The following is a 23,208-nucleotide window of genomic DNA, read 5'->3' as shown; positions in this document are numbered from 1 at the left end:
CCGAATAAGTGTGTCTGCTACATAATGCCCATTTGATTTTGGAAATATATTTAATTGTTTTTATCAAAAATACATAATCTCAAAATTTGCAAGTAAATAATATGTCCACCAACGGCGCTAAGATATAAATGCGGATTAGTGCTAGGAACCACCAAAACAGTGACTCAGTACAAACTACGAGCATACTTTAAGTTGTATCTGGCAACGATAACTTCTCAAAAAGTATGGGACTTGCCTATCTATAATTACTAGATACAATGCCAAGTCGCCAGCACGGCGGTACCTAAATTATGAGAAAGCATGCGTGGCTGCGAGTCACATCTCAAATGAAAATCAGTAGTTACTCGCATCACGCCACCACAACTCGCTTAAAAATTTGTAAGATTCTTATATCTTGATTCTACGTACCTTGTTTTACAAACATGCTGCTAAATGTCATCGTCTTCAACATAATAGCGTTTCATTATCTCTATGGTTTGGTAATCAAGCAAGAAGAAGGAAACATTTTTTTAAACATAAAGAAACTGCCCTTATAGCGATATTGTGTTTATTATTACTTAGCATATTATGATGTCAAGATGTACGCTCACTTAATTACGACTTATTTATCTTTAGTGCAAATATTTAGCAATTTCTACAAATACACGCTTGTTACGAAGGAAGCTAAGAAATGATTCAGTAGTTAACTAACGACTCTCCCACGTAATTGTGTTCGTGCCGTTTTGCCCGCACTGTTAATTTTGCTATGAAAGTCTCAAAGGACACATTTCTTTTAGAAAATTGTATAAAGGCACATACTACACGCGACCGCACGCAAACAGATGTAACATGACACGACATATGTACAAATACTTATGTTTCACGTCCAATTTTTGTAGAGAGAATCAAAGAAAGTACATAATATTATAAAAGCTGTACCTTCCCAAATGTGCATTAACTAGGTTTGGTTTGGACATTAACTTGAAGTATTTGAATAAATTATTTGTTATAGCATTAACTCTAGTAATAGTGCATCTTCATACCCTAAAATACCCGAATTATTCAGGGTGTAGCACCTAAGATCCCTCGGATCGTAACTCCTTTACCATAAAAGATATCGAAAAAATCCTTGGAGCAAAATTGTACACAATTACCGCCGGCATGTTTCTAAATTTTTTTTTTATATAGTGATGAAATTATCGGGCTTTTTTTAACGAAAAATCGTATGGAAAGTGGTACTTTTTTTCACGATTTTTACTATGCGTTTCCATGGAGTTTAGTCCTGTCTATGAACAATAGCATCAATTTTTGAGTGACAGTAAATCGCGAATGTCAATAAAATTATTCAATTGTGGGTTATTATTACTGATTTGGGGAGTAGGTACTTCAAAAGTACTTATTTCTTTATGTAACATGTTATGCTTTTTACAGCATCAAGGAGTTTTTAACAAATGATTTTTCTGACTTCGGTGACACTGTTCTCTGTGATTAAGCTGTGATATATAGTAATTGTAACCTGTGATATTGTTCGTATCACATAATTATGACGAGTGTTAAGTTAAAAACTTTGAATGTTTTATTTACACAATATAAGTTATTATTATTATTATACCCCTAACTTTATCGATTTCGCTGTTCTAACCTTTTTTCGTTGAACTTCAAGTAAAAAGTTTCTTCTTTATAAATAGGAGAAATTTGAACCGTTTATTTTATGAACATATTCGGTAGCCTTAATAAATTATTCTACGTTCAACTGTAATATTTAAAATGTAACACAGTTTATAACACTAACAAGATGTGATGTATTGCTGACGGATTAATATACATTACACTGACATAATCTAATTTTGCATTATTAGCAGAACTTGGAAAAATTGTTACTGTCCGTATAATCTCAAAATATATTTTATGTGTTAAATCTAGTTCTAAATAATATTGGTTATGAAAATATGAAACGGACTAATATTAATGTCTGAAACAGAACAGCATTTTTTATTAGGCATGACTATATGTGTTTTTCACCAGAAACGAGAAAAATTAATGGAAGCTATAAGTTCCTAATTTTACTCCAAATGTAACAGTGCTATACGGACTAATTTTCTAACAGGCCCGAGTGGTTTATTAAATTGACATTTTATCGTGTAACTTTGGTTAGTTAATTGAGGTCTTCAATTGCGTACCTAATAAAGAAACTATTTTTTATCTTACCGGGAGAATGTGGTGCTAACGACGGCATGCTAGGTGGTCTGCTCGGGCCCCGAATGCTTCCTCTGGAACTTCGTCTCTCTTGATGCAATATTTTGCTGTCTCGTAGCAAGGAAACGTTCATTAATCTCGGATTAGGTGTATTAAAAATGGTCCTGTTTTCTCGCCATCTTGCACTATAAATTATATTCCTATTAGAACTTGAAAGAAATGGATACAAACTAGTATAAACGAGTGCAACAACTTTGAAAATATATCCCCCAAGCTTTATACACAATATTACAAATTGCGACCCAGTTTTTTTCGCAAAGATTATACCTCGTTTCACTCCCTCCGTTAGGATTAAGACAAAATAAATTGGAACGTTTGGTTCTCATTAGCCGTTTGTCATGCCCATTTGTTTCGAGCTTTTGAGAGACGTCTCTCGTCATGTTTTCCTGAAAAAAAGTTTCAAACTGGGTCAAGGAAGTTATCTTATAAGAAATGGCAATACGAGTATAGATAAACTTCTTGTATTTCTCCTACTGAAGTATGAAGATGAATTACACACTTCAAACGTCATTGATGAGTACGCAATGAGGGATGAAAATAGAATACGGTTTCATTGTCTAAAAGAAATTTTACTTAGGTAATAGTTAGAATCTAAAATAAAATACTTCCGTTATTATTAAAGTTACCAAAGAATTTATTTCTACACCAATTTTATACTCCATTAAGAATAGGAAAAATTATAATTTGTCATTTTGTTCTACCTTTTGGTTTGAATTAGTTTTAATTTTTTAGATCATAACCACAGCAGATGAGCAAAAAGAATCGGGAAAAACGATTTGCACAGTGTGAAAACCATCTCGAGAGAACCAGAATTTCTAAAAAAAATGTGTTTTACGCTGACACAATGGACTTTTCAATATGACCCCGAAACCACAAAATTTTTTTATTCTAACTCAAGGATAATTCCCCTAAAATTAGTGCAAAATCTCAGAAGTGGTTCCAGACGGACGGATAGACGGACAGACAGACGGACGAACGACAGAGGGACGGACGACAGACGAACGAACAAAACGCAAACAATAGCACCTTTTTATCCTTAAAAAATGCCCTCAACATTTGCGTACATACAATTGGCTACATATTGTTTAAACAATACAAATAATTATTTTGCCCTTCTGAAAGGCTTATGATTTTATTTATTTATTTATAAATAATAACTAAAAAAAACAAAATTTAAAAAAAAGTCAACAAAACCGGAACTGCTCTCAAGGACTTCCGAAGCGGACTCGGATACTTCGCACCCGGATAATTCGCACCCGGACATTTCGCTCCCAGGATACTTCGCACCCTGGACATTTCGCACCCGGATAATTCGCACCCGGACATTTCGCACTCGAAAAATTCGCTCCCGAATAATTCACACCCGGATAATTCTGTAAATCTTTGGTTTATTAAAATTAAATATTTTTAAGAGGCTACTAGACCATTGCCTTTACAGAATGTATGTAGTAGTGCACATCTTGGTAAACATCTACTTCATGGAAAAATGTTTCAAATAATAGTTATTTGGGCTTTCATTTTCAACACATCGCGATTCTTAAGTATTTCCACTTCTTAAATATAATCACGCTGGTTTTTTTTTGAAGTTGTATGAAGAGTCTGATATAGTTAAATCCTGTAATTAGGAACACATAATTTTTATCTACTGCGCTTTCGTTTTGAGAAAATAAGAATAAGTAACTGAAACGTCTTTTGTGGAGTAATTAAATACCAAATAGTTATACCTAGTTATAGTATATCTACAATATTATGTGTAACATTCGCTACTTTTGAGACGCTCTTAATATTAAAACAGAATCAACATATAATACCGTACACAAACAAAGTGATAAGTCTAAAGTTAAAAATATTTACATTATAAGATCAAGATGAAAATAGAAAAAGGAAGTAATTTTAATGCTCCTTTACATAAAGATTTCTTAATGAAGACACATAAAAAATTGTTCTTTATTTCTTTAGTTGAAAAGGGTGACAAAGGAAATGAATTAAATTTATTTTAGACAAATCGACTATGTATAAATGACAATAGAACAGTGCATTTCATAGATGGCACTAAATTTGGATAAGTAATTAAGATAATATTATAATTAAAGGTAAATTTGAAAAGACCCCGATAACACAAATTGCGCTTCATAAAGAAACAATAAGAGAAATATCGTAATGACATCCTTTCTATTATTTCTGGAAGATGAATAGGGTAAAGGTAAAAGTAATTAGGTCCGAAAAATCAGGTTTAAGTAGGTATGACCACAACTAATTAGAACTTTAACGCCTGTATAGTATCTTCATTCTTGAACGTTTGACAGAGTGGTATTTTAAAATTTATCTGAGCACGGGTTTTGATTTTGTGTATACTTTTTTTTTAATTTTAAAAAATTTTATTTCTGGTGGTAGTGTTGTGGTGGTGTTCAGAAAAGGTAAGTTTCCAGTTTTCTTAGAACCAGTTTTACGTTTCTTTGACCACATATGGCTATATATTGATTATTGATGACTGAGTAAAATTACACTAACTGCTTATTTTTTTGCGTTATCTTTGCTACAACTATGGTAGTGAATGAACTTAAAAGATTCTTTTTGATTTTCTTACTCTTATTTATTTTATAGTTTGAAGAGACACATGGAAAAATTCTGGCATTTTTTTAAGAGATTGTTAATCAAAACAGTAAGGGTTTTGAAAATCTTGAAACGTTTTAGGAACAGGTCGATATTGATGATTTTTTCTTTTAAATGTTTGTAATTATTAAGTACCTATATACTTCTTTTTTAATTTTTGTATGGCATACCTAGTACTAAAGCAAAACCCTTAGCATTGGTAATTGCGCAACAAGGAATATAGGACATCATTGGAAAGGCTTCCATTCTCTGAATTTGGTGAGACTATAATTTTTTAGATTTGATATTTTCGAAATATTTTAAAAATAAGTTGAGGGCGCACTGTTGTTTATGTCATTGGAAGGATGTCGGGCCGATCACTATGTAATAGAAGCTAATGCGATCGTGCGTCAAAATTATGCAGTTGCAAGTGGTATAAAAATTACATATCCGACGATGCGTGACAAAGACATTAGTGAGCAAGTTTTATTTTAGACACTGTTTCCTTCCATGATCAATTTGACGTGCCAAAGCGTTTATTGAAAATTATTTTAATTTACAGAAATAGCTATGGTTTCTAATGCACCACCGTATATTATTTAGTTTCGGAGAAATAACACCAAAATCTCCCCATAAAAATTGTTATAATAATAAATGGGTAGATTTTGGTGTTATTTCTCCGAAGCTTCTTAAGCACCCCATTGAGAGTCATGGATCTTCACAATTTCAGTATATTATTTAAATAATAGCCATATAATTTAGAGCAAGATCAATTTTTTTCACGATATTTATCAACATTTTTTGCTTTTTTCGTTACTTTACAGTTCTTATCTCTTTAATTTTACGGAAACTCTCAAGAATCTATTTGTTTTACGTTCAAATATGATTATAATTTACTTGAGATTCTTTTAACCCTAGTTTACTGGCCACTAAAACTTTCAAGTTTACGGGCGTGGGGTGGAACGAACCCCAGATAGGAAAGACTAAACTTGAAAGGTACTCGAGCTCCCAGGCCAAAATATTGAAATAAAAAAAAACTAATGGACATTGAAAGTGGCTGTGGGGTGTGATCCACCCCAGACCTGTAAACTTGAAAGTTTTTCTAAAAGTAGTGATAAAATAAAAACTCAAATCCTAAGAACGCCAAAAACGATAGAAAAGACTAAACTTGGAAGGTACTCGAGCTCCCAAGCCAAAATATTGAAAGAAAAAAAACTTATGGACATTGAAAGTGGCTGTGGGGTGCGATCCACCCCAGACCTGTAAATTAGGGTTAAGACAATACATTTCGTATTTCGTTATGTGTCCTTTAAATGGACGACATCGAAGGTTAGAGAACTAGGAAACTTAACTTGCAGCTATTAACAAATAATAATTGTTAAAATTTTATTTAGACTTTTATATTCCTATTGCAATTTTATTTGTACGTGCTAAAAGGTTTCCAAATGAAAAAAACCTTGATTGTGAATTGGTACAATAAAACTGGGTAAATAGGTTTAAGAAATGTCAGGTTACAGTTTTGCTGATAGACCGATACCAGCATTTAGCAGCATCCGTCTACTTATGAACATGAGTGCATGGACAATTTACATCACGGATGAGTGTCTTTTTGCCTTTTTTTGTTTTTTTTAAAATAAATTTTCATTCATGGTACCTTTAGCTAGTGTTCTCATGTTTAATACGGAGATTACAATAAAATAAGTACTAAATTCCAGATTTTGAGTGATATGGATGCTATTAAAGTGACCTCATAATCTCTACTGCTTTGATATGGTCCATTCCAATTAAAAAGGTACATAGGATTGTACGTATGAATTCTTGCCTCATAAATACTATTAAAAAAATTATTCCTCTACAAATTGTATGGCTATTGTTTAACCAACATACGTGCCACATTAAAAAGCCAAAATCAAGGAAAATATCATCAAAAATGGACTTGTCCCTGAGGCTAAAAGTTGAAATTTGATTTGTTACAAACAGTTGATAATGGATGTGAGATTTAGGCGATGCAAACTATACGGGCGCGTAACAATGGAGTTCGGTACAACGAAAAGGGGAAAAAGATACATAATCTATGAAGGATACATGTACCTCTTTGCTAAGAACCTTAAACTCCAAAACTGCTCATCATGGCTGTGTCGAGCGAGAAGAGCAAAGAAGGACCCATCGGCTCTTAGTTTAACATGCAATGCCAGGATCTGGGTCAACGATGACTAGGTAAGATTAGCTAAACCGAGCACTGATTTTGGAAGTGCAGATGGTTTCCAGTTTCAAAGCCCTTAATTGGGTATTTTATTAGTTAGAATATCGTCTTTTGACCTTTTGACTTTTTTATACGTAAGTTTCATCGTTGCTTATACCGTCGTCTAATGTTAGTTTTTAGGTTCGACCCTCCCTTGCAAAAAATTTAGTTTATCAACCTCTTCAAATTTAATTTTACTCTGGAACCAACCACGGATATGGTCGTTGGGCTTTCCAGTTTTACTGCCCTTTTGGGTTTTTAATTGTTTTCCATCTATTGTAAGTTTTATAGCTATAGTCTCTCCCGAATTATCTCTACCATCTTGTAGATCACCTGAAGATGACCGTTGGTCGAAACATGTAGTGTATCACTTCGTTTTATTAAATTATATGGGAACGGTTTAGAGAACTTTTATTCAATATTAATAAATTATCCCATTTAGAGTTTGAACACAAAATGGACGTCACGATTCCAAATTATACCTTAATATTGAAAGTATCCAAATTTTAAATGTAGGTATACGTCTATTACATGCACAAAGTAATAAAACGTGATATTGGTGAGTAATATTGGAGATTTCAAGCTCTGAGTTAATTTAATACTTCACAGCCGACATTCTATGTTAAAAGTCAACCATACACAAAATACCCTCTCAGGGGAGCGAAATTCTGGTGCGAATTATTCCGGTGCGAATTATCCGGGTGCGAATTTTCCTTGGTGCGAAATGTCCGGGAGCGAAATGTCCGGGTGCGAAATATCTTTGGTGCGAATTTTCCTTGGTGCGAAATGTCCGGGTGCGAATTGTCCTACAACCCTTCCGAAGATTGCTGCTTTGATGTATTCATTGTTATGATTAGCGTGGACTCCGAAAAAGTCCCAAGATTAGAATTCCTTTTTTTTTATGACACTATACCCGAATAGGCATTTCTAGTTTTTTCACTTTAGATTTGTCAAACTCATTCGAGGAGGTAAAAAAGATTTTGATATCATTGACGATTGGTTTTCAGCATAAAAATAAATCCCTAGTTTTTCAAAATTCTAAAAAAACTGCAATTGGTCGAAACACAAATATGTTTCGCCTAAAAGCAGCGCATGCGCAAATCAAAAGTTGTGTTCGAGAATAGTAATAGAATTTTTGAAATTTGAATGCCTTAAAAAACAAAAAGAAGAAGAAATCCACACACTCGGGTACTGATTTAATACACCCCTCAAAGTGTGTAATTTATTGGTACGTCATTTAAACTCATTAATATACGTAGACGAATTTATATGAAGATTTTTGCTTTCTTTTTAACATATTTTCAAAACGTAAAAGCTCCGTGCAGGTAACGACTATTTTGTTGGGTATTTTCAATATGTACCTATAATTCCATTGAAAGTTAAATGGGTGTGCGTAAATTTAAACGGAACTGTCTCTTTTGCGACGTAAGACTCGCAATTTTAGTTATTGCCACTTACTGCCAGGCAGTCTGTTTAACAGTTTGCAACAAAACATTTCTCCTTAATTAAAAACTAACACTACGATTACAAGAAACGTAAGTGCGCCTGCTATAAATTTATCATTTAGAAGATGGAAAGTTCGGACATAAATCTTGCTTTGTTGTACGCAATTCCCAGATTAGTTCGCGAGTGTGGCTATTGGAGGGTATGATGTGATTGAATGAAACTTTTCCAGAACGGTTTACTAAAGTGGACGTGTGAAAAATTGATGTTTTGCCACCTAGAAACGTGAAATTTGGAAATTCAAATGGATCCAGGTGAAATTTATTGTTACTGTGATCAGGTTTGAAAAGGTCTAAATCGATACCTACATTTTGTTAACCGTGTTCAGCAATTGTCTTAATTATCTACTGAAGGAATAAGATGTGTATGTAACGGGGTGAATTTCTTAATTATTGTGTTTCAAAAACATGCCTTAAACATCTGGTGCCTCCCTCTAATATTGCTTTTTTTGTTTTCAAAGTATACCAATTAATAGTGGTAGAGGAATCGGACTCGCAGGGTGCCCTACACTATCGCATACACACAATCAATATTGAGAAATTCAAGTTTACATTTTAGCCAACCGAGCAATGCCAAAATTGAAATACATCCAATTATATTGCGTCAACTGCCGTCGTAAATAAATTTGGTTTAAGGGTGTTCATTTTCTGCACAGCCCTAAATGAGGACGAAATAAAATCTGATCGCCACTTCGTTTTTGACAATATGAATATCCCATTTATTTTTGGGAAAATTTTCAAAAATCTTAGATAGTCTAAGATCCCACATAAGGTCAACCTTTACCTATCCGTTTACCGAGTGAATACACTTTTTAGCAATCTTAATATGCAAAGAACCACATTGCAAATGGGTTGCCTAAAAAATTAATGCAAAACTACCCTTCATTAAAATTAATCTAATTAATATATCTGTCTGCTTCTATCACATGGAGAGAGCGCATGCGCACTCTCTTACATCGCTGCGTACACCACGAGCAGCTGTTACGCTGTGGCCTTCTCTTTCGCACGCAACAGTACGGTTGTCGCAATTTTAAATAGCGCGCGAGAGAGTAATATGTATCTTGTTCCGTGTGAAAAAGAAGGACGCAGAATAACAGCTCCTGGTGGTGTACACTTCGATGTAAGATAGTGCGTATGCGCCCCCTCCCCCAGAAATACTAATTGCATTAATGTTAATTAAGGGTAGTCTTGACTTAATTTTTTTAGGTAACCCATTATTTGCAATGTATTTCTTTACATATTAAGATTGCTAAAAAATGTTGCTGAGAAAAAAATTATTAATGAAACACAAATTTTGTTACTCTTGAGCGAGTAAGAGTCTCGTTTATTTGGAAAAACTCGACAGTCACTCATTTTTGATCGCCCGTTATAATCGCGATCTGCACTCTGTTGCCTGGGTGGAGGGGGGTAGCAAGTTTAAACGAAAAAGGTTTGAAGAATCTAAGTAAGTCGAAGAAACTAACGAATTTCAATTCTAAGTGTCTTCACAATTTGAAAAATCTAAAGAATCGGAAGAAGAATTGACACAAAAAAATTGAAGAATTTAAAGGACCCAAAGAATTGTAAGGAATTGAGGATGTCGCGGAGACGTATGAATCTGAAAAATTTGAAATATCGAAAAACAGGGAAAAACTGAAGGATATGCAGTGCTGGGATTTCAAAGGTCTGATGGATTTGTGGAGTCTGAAGAACTCGAAGAATCTGAAGAAGCTGAAATTAATTGAATGAAATACAAAGTTACCTATAACTACAATTTTTAAAGAAACATAAAATTCGAACAATTTGAATGTGAAAAATGGTTAGCTTCCCAAGTAATAAAACAAGTTGTAATCAGCATATGCATGATGAAAGCGCATTTTTGGTAATACCGATCAGTATTTTATTAGCGAAGTTTAAAATTATCTATCTCATGAGTAATCTAACTCAAAATAAACTAGATCCTGCACATCAACACTATAGCAGAAAGCTTTTAGTAAAAACTTGAAGTCTCTAGCTATTGTAATTGCTGAGATCTCAATCGAACAGCCAGCCAGCCAGCCATAACGAATATAATGGCGTATTGTTTCAAAAATGCGCTAAAAATTTGAAGAAATCAAAGATTTTGAAGTTTGAAGTTGATGAACTAGAAACTTAAGAATCTGAAAAGTCTGTAGTATCTAACAGAACGAAGACTGCAAAGAACTTGAAAAATCTGAAGTAAAGAAATGTATTAGGGTATGAAGAACTGGAACAGACGGATCTGACGAAATGGAAGATTTTGTGGAATAATCAAAATTAAAAGATTTGTTTAATTATCTTCCCACTACACTCCCAAGGGCGTTGTGCCCGGGCAGGTTGAATTTACCAGTCCTTTCTTATGAAAATAGTAATTTTCAGTGGAGACCTCCGACGTTTCCCGGAGAGAGAAGAGTTGGGGGAGCGCAAGCCGTCATAATTCCTTCGCCATCTGCGGCTAACTTCTAAAGACCTTGTGGATAAGCCTTATCCCCAGGAATATAGGTACAGATTATCCTGGGAAACAAGAAAAACACCCAGCTTGAAGAGGTGACAGATTTAGCGGATAGTGTATTCGAACATGCAGTCGCCAGTTACCAGATCGCCCCTGTACGCACGAAATAAGACAGCGCCATGGATTCCGTTGACCAGAAACTAAGCCAAATTTCCAAATTATTACTAAAAAAAGAATTGACGCGGTAATGATGTGCAAGGAAATTTCGATCCAATCATAGCGAGTTCATTTTCAGGGTTCCTAGACGATCTCAGGGGTAAGGTGGCAAAGGTTAAGATAATTCATATATAAAATTAGTAAATAAATCCGTCTTTTCGGAACCATCCCAAAGAATTTTATATCAGATGTTAAATTGACATTTTAATAGGTTTGAATGAGTAGAAATCGCTCTTTAACTCTAAGGTAAAGTGTTCATTTTAGTAGATAAAGTGAAACAGATGATTGTGAATAAAATCTGTCATTCTTATTTCAAATGAGACGCGGCGCACGAAATAAATTAAAGTTTAGAACATAATACAATCTGGTTCTATGGAAACAACTGCGACGGCAGAACCTAAGCTTGATATTCTTGAGTTTTCTATTCTCAAGTTTTGTATTATACACGACGATAAATGGAAACTAACCATCTCGGATGGTTATTGTTAAAACATCCCTTTATCGTCTTATATAATAAATAACTATTAATTGAACAAATTAGTATAGAAAAAGCAAACATGTCTTCAAGAATAGTACTGTTTTCTCAAGAGCCAACAAGAGAGTGACTTTTTAAACAATAAACAAATTGTGATGCTCTTAAGGGAAGTATGATTAAGAAAATATTGCAAAATTACTTCCTCTGCTAATAAATAATTTATTCACTATCCCACCCCTTTTGTATAAATTATTATCTCTGGTCGTTTTAATGCAACTTCGTTTTGCATAGATGCACAAGAATGAATTAAATATTGATAATGTTCCCACCTACGAATAATAATAAACGCGGGACTTATGAAGCGAGGAGAACATTTGATAAATCGAATAAAAATGTGCATAAAAATGAACATAAATGAAAATGTCATCCGGGCCATTGTATCTAGTTATGCCATTGAATTTAGTATAAATTCACACCTAGCTAGCTATGTCGGCGGTAATTTAATAAATGGAAAATTGGACTGGGAGTTATGAAATAATCGCTAATGGTAGCTATAATACCAGTCCATAGCTTAATTTAATTAATTACTTGTACGGACCAGCACAAAACCGAACTAAATTAATTGATCGACCGCATCTCTTTTCGGAAGCGGTCTATAGAATTATTATAAAACTTACTTGCTAAATAACCGGAAAACGATGCATATAATGATGAACATTACGGCCATCGCAACTAAAATTCCTATCATCGTAGGTGCAACAAATTCGTCGTTTGATGTGTTTTCAATAACTGAAATGAGATATTAAACTCTGAGGAAATTGTCAATGTTCAATAATTACCTATACACTCGCTCCTTCCATCGGGGTGTATAATCGGCTGACGGTCGAATTTACAAGTGCATAATCCATCTCTGCAGGTAGTTACAGAATTTAAATATTCGCATTGTTCGTTAAAGGTGCAAGATTCGTTCACTCGTGCCGCTGTAACAAAAATTGCAAATTCAGTCTCTTGTGGATGTTGAGACCTAATTTCTATGATAATTAGCGTTGTATGTTGTGGTATCATTATACTTTTTAAACAAAATTTCCATACAAATTTGGTACACAGGTTGTAGCATGAACACATTTTGTGCTAACAGTTCTGAATACGTGGATAGGATAAAAAAATCTATTGTCTACAGTCATACAATGACGTGCACGCTGCATCTAGCCATAAGAATGATCTAGCGAAGTTGAAAGGAAAAAATGTGAAAATGTCAATATTTACAATGACATGGCAGCCATGTAAAAGTCTGTATTTTGCATGAACTTAAAATGTATCAGAATAATGCTTTTGGGGTAGATACAAAGAGTAAATGTATCTGAACTGTAGGTATACATCATTTCATAAAAATATGAACAATGCTGTATCGGAGTTATTGTTTAACTTTCATTAACCAAAAACAACATTAAATAGTACGAAATGTACACCAACTACACACAGATACTAAAAATCGCAATGGAAAAAGATTGTGTGTCGACGAGTTGAATATTAAATACTACATGGATTTTGCATTAGCCAAAAAGGTGTCAAGCATCTATTGTAAACCCATTGAATATTTTTTATTAATATCGAAAATAATGTTCTAAAATTGCGTCATTATCATTAAAAATGTTTTAGTTAATGTTAACCTACGTTTTGCGTTTCTCCCACGAACAATCGACAGAAATAATTTTTGTTAAATAGTTCTCTAAAAGAACATGCGACATGAATTTAGTAGATACATTATATTATAAAAAAATCAGGTGAATAATAATTACCCACGAATAAGGGTAAGGTCATTGAATACATTTTTTATTCAATAGTAAGGTATAATAGCAGGTACGCCTATAAAACTCCCAAAATGTACAGCTTTATAGAAGCTTTCATTTATTTATTTGTTTATTTATTTACGGTTTCCCATTATATAACAAAGAGAAAAAAAACACATTAATACATATAAGAAAAATGAAACGTGGAGAGCAGTGCGTAAGTGAGTCAAACGGTGTGCGGTAAATTCGCCCCGGAAGACTCGCCCCGGTAAATTCGCCCCCGAAAATTCGCCCCCGGAATATTCGCCCCCAAGTAAATTCGCCCCCGGAATATTCGCCCCCAAGTAAATTCGCCCCCGGAATATTCGCCCCAAGTAAATTCGCCCCCGGAATATTCGCCCCGACAAATTCGCCCCCGGAATATTCGCCCCGACAAATTCGCCCCCGGAATATTCGCCCCGACAAATTCGCCTCCGTAGCATTCGCCCCATAACATTTATTAACCCTCGGAAGTAATAGGTTGGTTTAAATTAATTAAATAAATATTTGCAAAAATTACGATATTTGGAACTCAATACGGCGAGACTGACAACTCGAAATTGTTCATATTCAATCGTCTATTCGTCTCTCAACGGTTCAACGTCAACCGTATGTTTACAATACATTTTACAACAAATTGCGTTTACAAAGGAATCTAATTACTCAGCCATTTATGGATGTATTGAAATGTTTTTGGCATCAATGTATAAACAAAGGATGATTCTTTCTTTAGACTTACATTTGAAAATTGGCTCAGATTTGATGTAAATTTGTGTTGAAAAAAACCAACATTGATGAAGTTTGCTGAAGTATCAAATCATAATTAAAATATTCTAAAAAAATCTAACTCGAAACATCCCATTTCTTTAAAATATAAAAAAAAGTTATATATTTATTAGTGAAGTAGTAATTAGTAGTGAAGTGAAGTAGTAATTAGTCTGCTATACGGTACTCTTGTACTCGTTCCAAATTCAGCCCGTCGGATCAGCCTTAAATTTGAGAATTTTGGTAAAAAATGTGCAAATGCCATAAAAGTTTTAAAATGTCCTATTATTATGTAAGTATAAAAATGACAATACGGGTTACTGATGCTATAAGAGTTCCTTTTTTGCTGTTGTCAGTTTGATTTTCAGATTTTTGTATTTACTTTATTCAACCTTATCTTAATTACCTATTCATATTTTAGTTAACAGCTATTTGAGTGCTATTATTCTACCCCCTTTATATACACAGTTATTACAAAAAAAAATTAAAATTAAACAACATTCATTTTATGAACTGCTGGCCTTGTTACCTCCAAGGATTAATAAATCTTATGGGGCGAATCCTACGGGAACGGAATCACCGGGGGCGAATTTGTCGGGGGCGAATTTGCCGGGGGCGAATTTTCCGGGGCGAATCTTACGGAGGCGAATAGTCCGGAGGCGAATTTACTTGGGGGCGAGTTTTCTTGGGGGCGAATTTTCCGGGGCGAATCTTTCTGGGGCGAATAGTCCGGGGGCGAATTTACTTGGGGGCGAGTTTTCTTGGGGGCGAATATTCCGGGGGCGAATTTACCGGGGCGAATTTTCGGGGGCGAATCATCCTACAATCGAGTCAAACAACTATGAGATATATAACTTACAATAGATATAAAAGATAGAAATAATATATGAAGGGTTACGTAATGGAAAAACTAAATAAAAACTAAATAACTACTTAAAACTAACGCAAACGATATACAAGGTGGAAGTATAAAACTAAATATTGTTACTCTAAGACATATCTATTTTCTATAAATAATAATTTTTTAAATAAAGATATAGGTAAACCCAAGAAACTGAAATTTTTGCATAGAGTGTTGGCTGTGGTGCACATCCTAGAAATGGGAGATGATTGTCCATATTTGGTTTTATGATAAGGTACATAAAATATAGGTGCACTACGTAATGTTCTCGATGGCACATTAATGTTTATATTTCTTAATAAGTATGGACAGTTTATAGTGCAGTTTAAAATCCTAAATAATAAACACAAATATGCCTTTTTTGATGCTGTAAGAATTGTCCACAATTCTTACCCTTACATAGTGCACAAAGGTGTGAAACAGTTCTTATTTCGCGAAGCAGGTATATAAACAATCCATCGTTGAAAGATTGTATTGTGTCAGATTTTACTAGGGCGATACCTGTAAATATAAGTGTAAATAGTGGGAAAGCAGCATTACGCAGTGCCAAGTCTACGCCGGTCGATTTCACAAAGCCAAAACTTGAAGATATTTGTGCTTAAAACCTCTTTCTTAGTACTACCCTAGTATGTTGTCTCTTGCGGAATGCGTTTTCTTGGTTTTATGGGTGCATATTAAGCGAGTAATACTACTCGTGTTGAAAGGGAAGAAAAAGCCAAAATAAGCCCGGTGTCTGCGAGCTTTGATAAATTCGCAAAGTTGGGACATATACGGCGTGTACACATAACAACATCTTCGAGATATACACAATTCAGAGTTTACGTCGCCAGTGTCTCGTCAAGAGGATCTTTCCGCCCTTTTAGGTTACCCTCCTCCGACACCTTTCTGCAGATATTTGTTTTGACATCACCAGTATCTATATCTGGTCCTCACGTTCCACTTGCTCTTTATGAGTACCCTCTTCCGACACTTATTAAAGGACGGTTTGTCTGTGTCTGGAATGAGCAGCACTTATTGCTGTACCGTTGGTAGTTTTATTAGTAATAGCGGCGAAAGAAGCTTTAGTTAGATTCCGTTGCAGCGGGTTCCTTTTCACTTGAGAATGAGACTCTGGATCACTTGTCCTAAGTAGTGCCATGTCAAAATTAGAAGATTCTATGGCACCCATAACGGTCTCAAGATATTTGCTACGACTTTACCAATAAATATGTTTCGTCCAGACGATTAATTTTGCCTTTGTGAGTAATATTAGCTGATAAAGTTTTGACGTTATCAATGGATTTATTTCTTCCAGACGTCACAAACGTCCTTTGTGAATACTCTCCGACAATCTGTTCTTGGGATATAACGAATTGTATCCGATCACGATAAGAGGCCGAGGAGGAGGACTGTAATACTTACGAAGCGGAAATTTCATCAGTTTTGAATAAGCGTAAACGAGGTGATGATGCGTGAATCAGGAGGCTTAAGTGGCATGAAAGAAAACGTGAAATAGAAGGCCTTAAGGGACTGTACATGCAGCGTGAAGAAAGAATTTGGGAGACAAAAAAAGATGAACAAAGTGGATTAAACGAGAGTTGAAAGAGGAGGCGTAAATCAAGCGTAAAGAAAGAAAGCATTAAGGACGGAGTCGTGAAAGAGCTGCGAAGAAGGGAGAAAGAAAGCGTACAGGAGAATTGAAAGGGCGCGGTGAAAATAGACATGAAGGAGAAGATAAATGAGATCTAAAAAGGTGACGAGAAGGGAGGAACCGTGACCGAAGCGTAAAGAAAGAATCAATAATATTCAAAAGTGAAAGGAGGTATGAAGCAGGCGTGATGAAAAAGTCGGTAACGCTTAAAATAATTGTGAATGAGACATGACAACAGAAGGGTAAACGGTGCAAGATGAAAGCATCAAGGGGATGTAAATGAGGGTAGATAGCGATGGTCCAGTGTTCATTTCTGTTAACTAAATCATACGACCAGCACTAAGCCCCAAGGAACGCTTCCTTTTATTGAAATGACAGGTGGGTAATTTGAATGACCATTTAATGACAACAGGAACAAACCTTTCAGCACATACATCTGCCAAATTCGTAGAGGTAAATTATAACTTATCTGTGTGTATTAGAGTTACATTATAACAGTGTAGGTATGTAATTTCGAATGTTATACTTGTCAGCATACCTAATTCATCCCGAGGGTTGAACAATGAGTTAATGAGGCTTGTTCGGACTTGGTTTTGTGTAGGTACTCAACTTGAATTATGATGACGTAATAGCAAAAAAATGCCTGTGTTTAATTACTCTGGTAGTAGAGGCGGTCATTGAAATTCATTTATTTCTTATTGCGAATATCTAAGGGAATAGATTTGTAATTTATGACACCATTCAGTTCATTAACTGTCAACTCATGCGAGTGTTGGCTACTTTTATTGGTCGGATATTGCTCTATTTTTGGAAGTTATATTATAGGCGTATAAATTTGTTCCGCCAAATTTATATGTCATCGGCTCTTCTATGTAAGTGAAAAGCTTTTTGTTGATTGAGATTATATTTTGTAATATAGAAGTTTGTTTACTAGAATAGAAAGTCGAAGTGTTTCTTACCTTTACTTTCATAAACGGAAATCTCGCTGACCGAGTCAGAAGAAAATTAGGTTACCTTCTTTGATTGTGCGATTTGTTTTTTAACATATTCAAATGATTTTCCGTAATTACTGCGTTGCCGATTTTAGTGGAGAACATAGCCTAGGTAATAATGAAGTAATTAGAAAGCAAGCTCTGTCAGATTTTTCCTAGTCATCTAACGAGTTTCAGTTTTTGTAACGCAATCGCAAATTTACCGCTTCGACATCGAGCTTAGTTTCTCAACCAAATTGGTTCTGATTTTGATTTGATACGATACGATTTACGTTGCAGCTCTAATTTTCATACTTTAATAGAAACTGCACAATTAACCAGTTTTACGGAAGGAATTTACAATGTTTAACTAATTTTAGTAAATATGTATGTCACGCAACGCAAAAAGCGCTGTATTTTGTTTCTTGATTTTTGTAAGTTGTGATAGTGCATGTACTGTTAAAGGGGTTGTTATTGTTACGCTTTGGCATATTTGTAGTTTTTACCGTATAATTGAATGTTTATCTATTGGGAAAACAAATTATTTTTTTGTGATGATGAAGTCTAATACAGGGTGAACATTTTGTCTGCAACACTGGATATATCCTCAAAACATGATTTTTAAAGAAATTGTTTATGGTATCCAAAATTATAGAAAGTATGCTACAGGCTACGTACTATAAATTTGTGGTCAGTGGCGTACTTCTAAAGGTGGAGGACATATTTTTTAATGCCAACTACTAGTCCTCGCTACATCTACTTAAAGAGTACACTTTTTTTGGATATAGCAACATAAAAAACTTACTAAGTGTACAAGTGCAAAAAATGTCGGTACAAAGGGCCAAACTTAAAGATCTAATAAGATCATATTCTGGGCTAGGGTTGCAATAATATGAATTAAGAACTGTCTTGGGAGTGTTATTACTTATTTATAAGCGAACGCTACCTTCGCAGAATTTTAAACAAACTTCGCCTCTACAGAATTACAGATATTTCTAAGGCGAAGGTCAGTAGTAGGTACATGACGTAAACAATCCATTAAGTCCATTTGTATATGAAACAAGTTTATTACGGCAAATTAGAGAATTAAAGCATAAATCCTGAGGCAACGTCAATCTCAATTCTGAATCGAATGTGTTTCAGCAACATAAAAATGACGATTTGTTTAATGAAACATTAATAGGATGAAGCTCAACGAAAAAACTTAAACAGGAGGACTAGTAGTGGTACAGACGGACAGACAGACAGACGGACAAAATGCGGACAATATCGTTCATTTTCTTTTTGGAAAATGCACTAAAAAGAGCTTAAGTTTTTACGGAGAACTTTCACGGACAAATTTTTCTAAATATGTGAAAACTCGGTCGTATTCGGAGATCTCACGTAAATAGGCCAAGGAGGATAAAATATTTTTTTTAGGACGGCTCACATTGAATCTATAGGGCTTTTAATTTATCTTCTGTCATCAGCTTTTAGGATTGGTCCAACAGATAATAATAAACTTTGACTATTGCACGATTTCTTTTCAATATTAGGTATAACTTTTTCCACGTTAGAGCTATTCACAATTGTTTTGCAATCAAGACTTTCCATTATTTCTAAAACCTCTTCCTTATCTATTTTTTCGAAATTGGCTAAACCTAATTCTAGAATACTTACTTCTCTGGTGGTAGCTAATGCATTATAGAAAAGATTCTTTTAATTCTACAGAAAACTTGCCAAAAATATACAAAGCTCCATAAAGGGCTCGGCAACACCAATTAGGAAAATATCGCTGTTGTTTCCATCCAAGGAATATTATTTTAGTAACTGGTTGCCATTTCTTCGCATCAAAATCATGTCGAATAATTGGAATGTTACTCACAGTACAACTGTCGTAAAATGATGGAGTTCGCTTTCGGCACCATTATCTTCTAAATAAGGAGAAGACCGGAGAGGTGGTGTTAGAATTGATCTAAGTTTATAATTCTTCGAGTGTTTCAAACACTATATTTTCATAGCTGAATAAAATTTTTGAATCGTTCATTATTTCAGAACTAGTCTCTTTTGAACTGTCAGCCTTGTTTTCTTACTGCGATGGCAAAACCACACACAGTTGAAAACTAAATCCTTCTAAACGTCTGTTAGTAGACCTACCTTCAGGAAAAAAAAGTTCCTTTGCCTTTTCTAGTATGTATTCCTTTTTGGAATTTTTTGGTACATTTACTTTTCTTGTCCTTCCTCCTTGTTTAGTACAAACTTTCACATGTCCATTTCCATTTTCACTGCACATCCATCCCAGTCCAAATTTTAGAATTTTGGTTGCCTCTTTTCACCTGATTGACTTTTTGACCTTCTTTCTCTTTTTCTTACTTTGTTCCTTAATTTTTCAAGTAAATCCGTTTCTATCCAATGGTATATCAGTTTCTATCCGACGTGATAGTTTATCAAATGACGGCTAATCTATTTATGATAGACGATCACATCGGGATAGAAACACTTGTTTTAATACCGAAATGGTTCTGTAGGATTCTACAATTGAGTGGTTGAATTATAAGGTAATGGATAAAAAGAACAAATTTGGTTTATTACTTTCTGTAGTGCTTTTAAATCACATCAAACCGATCGGATGCAACTCCATCCACTTGAAATCGGAAATATCTATCGCGATTGAATTATCCAATCCGACGGAACTTTCAAGTCAAATCCCTTTTTTTAATAGAGATTTAAACCGACTTTCAAAATATGGAATTGCATTCTGTCTAATTTTTACAATATATAAACGCGGATTCGATTTAAATAGTATTGGGGTGACATATGGCCATGAGAGAAAAACAGGTAGGGTTTAATTTTTTTCCTTGTTTATTTTCACAAAAGAAAAACCGGATCGGTTGGAATAAATTATGATAAAAGCGCGAATTAAAAACGGTTCAGTTCCATCGGATGGAATGCATACGATCGGGATTTAGACAACGGATAATTCTTTTTCTGAAAACTTAAAATGAAAAGAAAACGTCTTTTTTAAGACCAAAATTAACAAAAAAGACAATATGGCGAGTGTTAAAATGAGATAACGCATCGTCATTATTCATCGGCAGGTTAACTATCATTGGTGGAGTAACCCCTGCCTATCCCAGTGTTACCTCTGATTCTAGAGTTTATATGAGAATAATACGGTTTATAAATTTCATACTTACCTACTGAACGACAAGTATACCTACTTCACAAATCAATTTCATTCAAAAAAAGTGGAACTTCGAGTTTAAAAATGGAATTTTCAGTTTAAAAGTGGAACTCTTCCACTTTAAAAGTAGAATTTCCAGTATAAAAGTGGAATTTCCAGTTTAAAAGTGGAAATGAGAAAAAAATTATCACTATGGCATTTCTACGCCATCGTAATTTATATAGTGAAAACTGGCAAATAATCGGGTACAGTCCTTCGACCGCCTAATGCCCCCCCATTGTTTTTAAGGCTTGATGTAGACGCGCGGAGACAGGGAAAGCCCAGATAACCCAGTCATCGTTGAATGTTTTCAAATATCATAAATTCTGTAGCACGCTATTTTGCGTCACGTTGAAATTCGCCCTACGCCTTGGAAGTTGAAGCTTTAATATAATGAAGAAGTTGGTATTTCGCGATTCGAGAAAAAGTAAGGGATTATAATACAAAAAGAATTATTACGGAGCTTTATTGCGATACTTAACTGAGTCCCTTCGGAGAAATAAATAGCTTCCTTTTTCCCGATTGGAAAAAATTCAGGATATTAAAGCATTAATTCCGAACGTATACCCATACATATCGAAATATTGAAGGAATTCTAAATAACTATTTTATACCCCTGCCTACCTTACGCTCAAAATTGATATTTATTTTCTTTTAACGCTTTTTTTCCAAACAGTCTAAGTCATGCCTATATTAGTTACCCTTCAATTAGCGCTAGAATGTTTATTGCGATACTTCACACTTAATTTCGCCTTTAAATAAGTCTATTAACATTATACTTACATTTTATACGGTAATCTGCAGACGTAGTCTATATTAATGAGATTTGTCCCAAAGTGATACCTATAGTTAGCTTAAGTGCCATGAATTTAAAGGATCTCATCTGGAAAATTATTTGTGTATGAATAATAATTACGGACTTATTAAAATCTGTCTGAAGATTTCGTCAATTGTAGACACAAATATCTAAAGATTAAACCCTAACAGAACAAGTTAAAAAGTAATCGTAAACGATTTACATAAAGCGCATTTCCACTTGCATTCATTTCCCATTTGTAAGATGCAACTTCTGTTAAAATCGTAAAAATCCGGCCACAAATATGAAAGATAGCGTTGCACATGGGCAATCCATTGTTGACGTGCTACTTCAATTTCAGTTTATGAGAAGAATTTCATTTCAATGCTTTTCTAAATAAGAAAGTTGGAACTGCGCATGCGCAAACCTAAATTTTAAAACTAATTTACTATAACTAACTAATAAACTAAGATTTCCTAAGTATCAAATTTCACTTAAATAGTTCCATAGATAAAAAAATTGGCACTGCGCATGCGCAAAACCAAATTTTGAAATTGGCGTTTGATTTTCCTTTATTCCAAGTGCCTATGTATCAAATTTCGTTTAAATTCTTCCATAAAAAAAAGTTGGCACTGCGCATGCGCAAAACCAAATTTTGACATTGGCGTTTGATTTTCCTTTATTCCAAGTGCCTTCCTTTATCCCAAGTGCCTATGTATCAAATTTCGTTTAAATTCTTCCATAAATAAAAAAGTTGGCACTTCGCATGCGCAAAACCAAATTTTGAAATTGGCGTTTGATTTTCCTTTATTGCAAGTGCCTATGTATCAAATTTCATTCAAATACTTTTATAAGTAAAAAAGTTTGCAATTCGGTTTATAAATGGTCGAGATGCGAAAAGGGCACTGTAAATTTTGAATCGATTCGACTCAACTTTTGGCATTGCGTATTATATGGCTAAAGTTATGCCCATATTGAATTTCATGCAATTCAGTTCATAACTAACGGAGATGTCAAAGCGATCGGACATTTCTAAACAAAGTTCTCGTTCACACGGACAGATAGATGGACAGACAGACAAAAGAACAGACGGACAGACCAACAGACAGACGACAGACAACAATACAAAATTATAAACGATCTCTAGGATCGTTAATAAACGGCAAAAGTGTAAAATTATGGAACATGTAAAAAACGGTTTTTGTTTTTTTTACAATAACTTTTTTTGTAAGCGGTACAGAAAAAATTCCTTCCTTGGTACAAGACTCGACACCATAACGAACCAAATAGCGAAAAAGTAGAACAATAGCTCTTAAGATAAAAAACTAGTAGCGTCGCAAAGTTAGCGGACGGACGGACGGACGGACGGACAAAGTGGCCACAATAGCGCATTTTTTTTTTTT

The 23,208-nt window shown here is 34.4% G+C and overlaps 1 protein-coding gene across 1 annotated transcript in view; it reads right to left on the bottom strand.

Annotated features, from left to right (window-relative positions):
- Positions 1 to 23,208, bottom strand: part of LOC116163791 — a 102,065-nt gene that overhangs the window by 9,517 nt on the left and 69,340 nt on the right. Inside the window, exons 3-5 of the mRNA XM_031477908.1 lie at positions 12,551 to 12,691; positions 12,389 to 12,500; positions 2,188 to 2,360 (exon numbers count right to left, since the gene is read on the bottom strand). Of these exons, the coding sequence (XP_031333768.1) occupies positions 2,188 to 2,360; positions 12,389 to 12,500; positions 12,551 to 12,691 (426 nt within the window). The remainder of the gene's footprint in view (positions 1 to 2,187; positions 2,361 to 12,388; positions 12,501 to 12,550; positions 12,692 to 23,208) is intronic.

Source organism: Photinus pyralis, unplaced genomic scaffold (genome assembly GCF_008802855.1).
Source record: "Photinus pyralis isolate 1611_PpyrPB1 unplaced genomic scaffold, Ppyr1.3 Ppyr1.4_LG2, whole genome shotgun sequence".
Lineage (NCBI taxonomy): Eukaryota > Metazoa > Arthropoda > Insecta > Coleoptera > Lampyridae > Photinus > Photinus pyralis.
The sequence above is the reverse complement of the archived record's forward strand: the minus strand, read 5'-3'. Positions and strand labels throughout refer to the sequence as shown.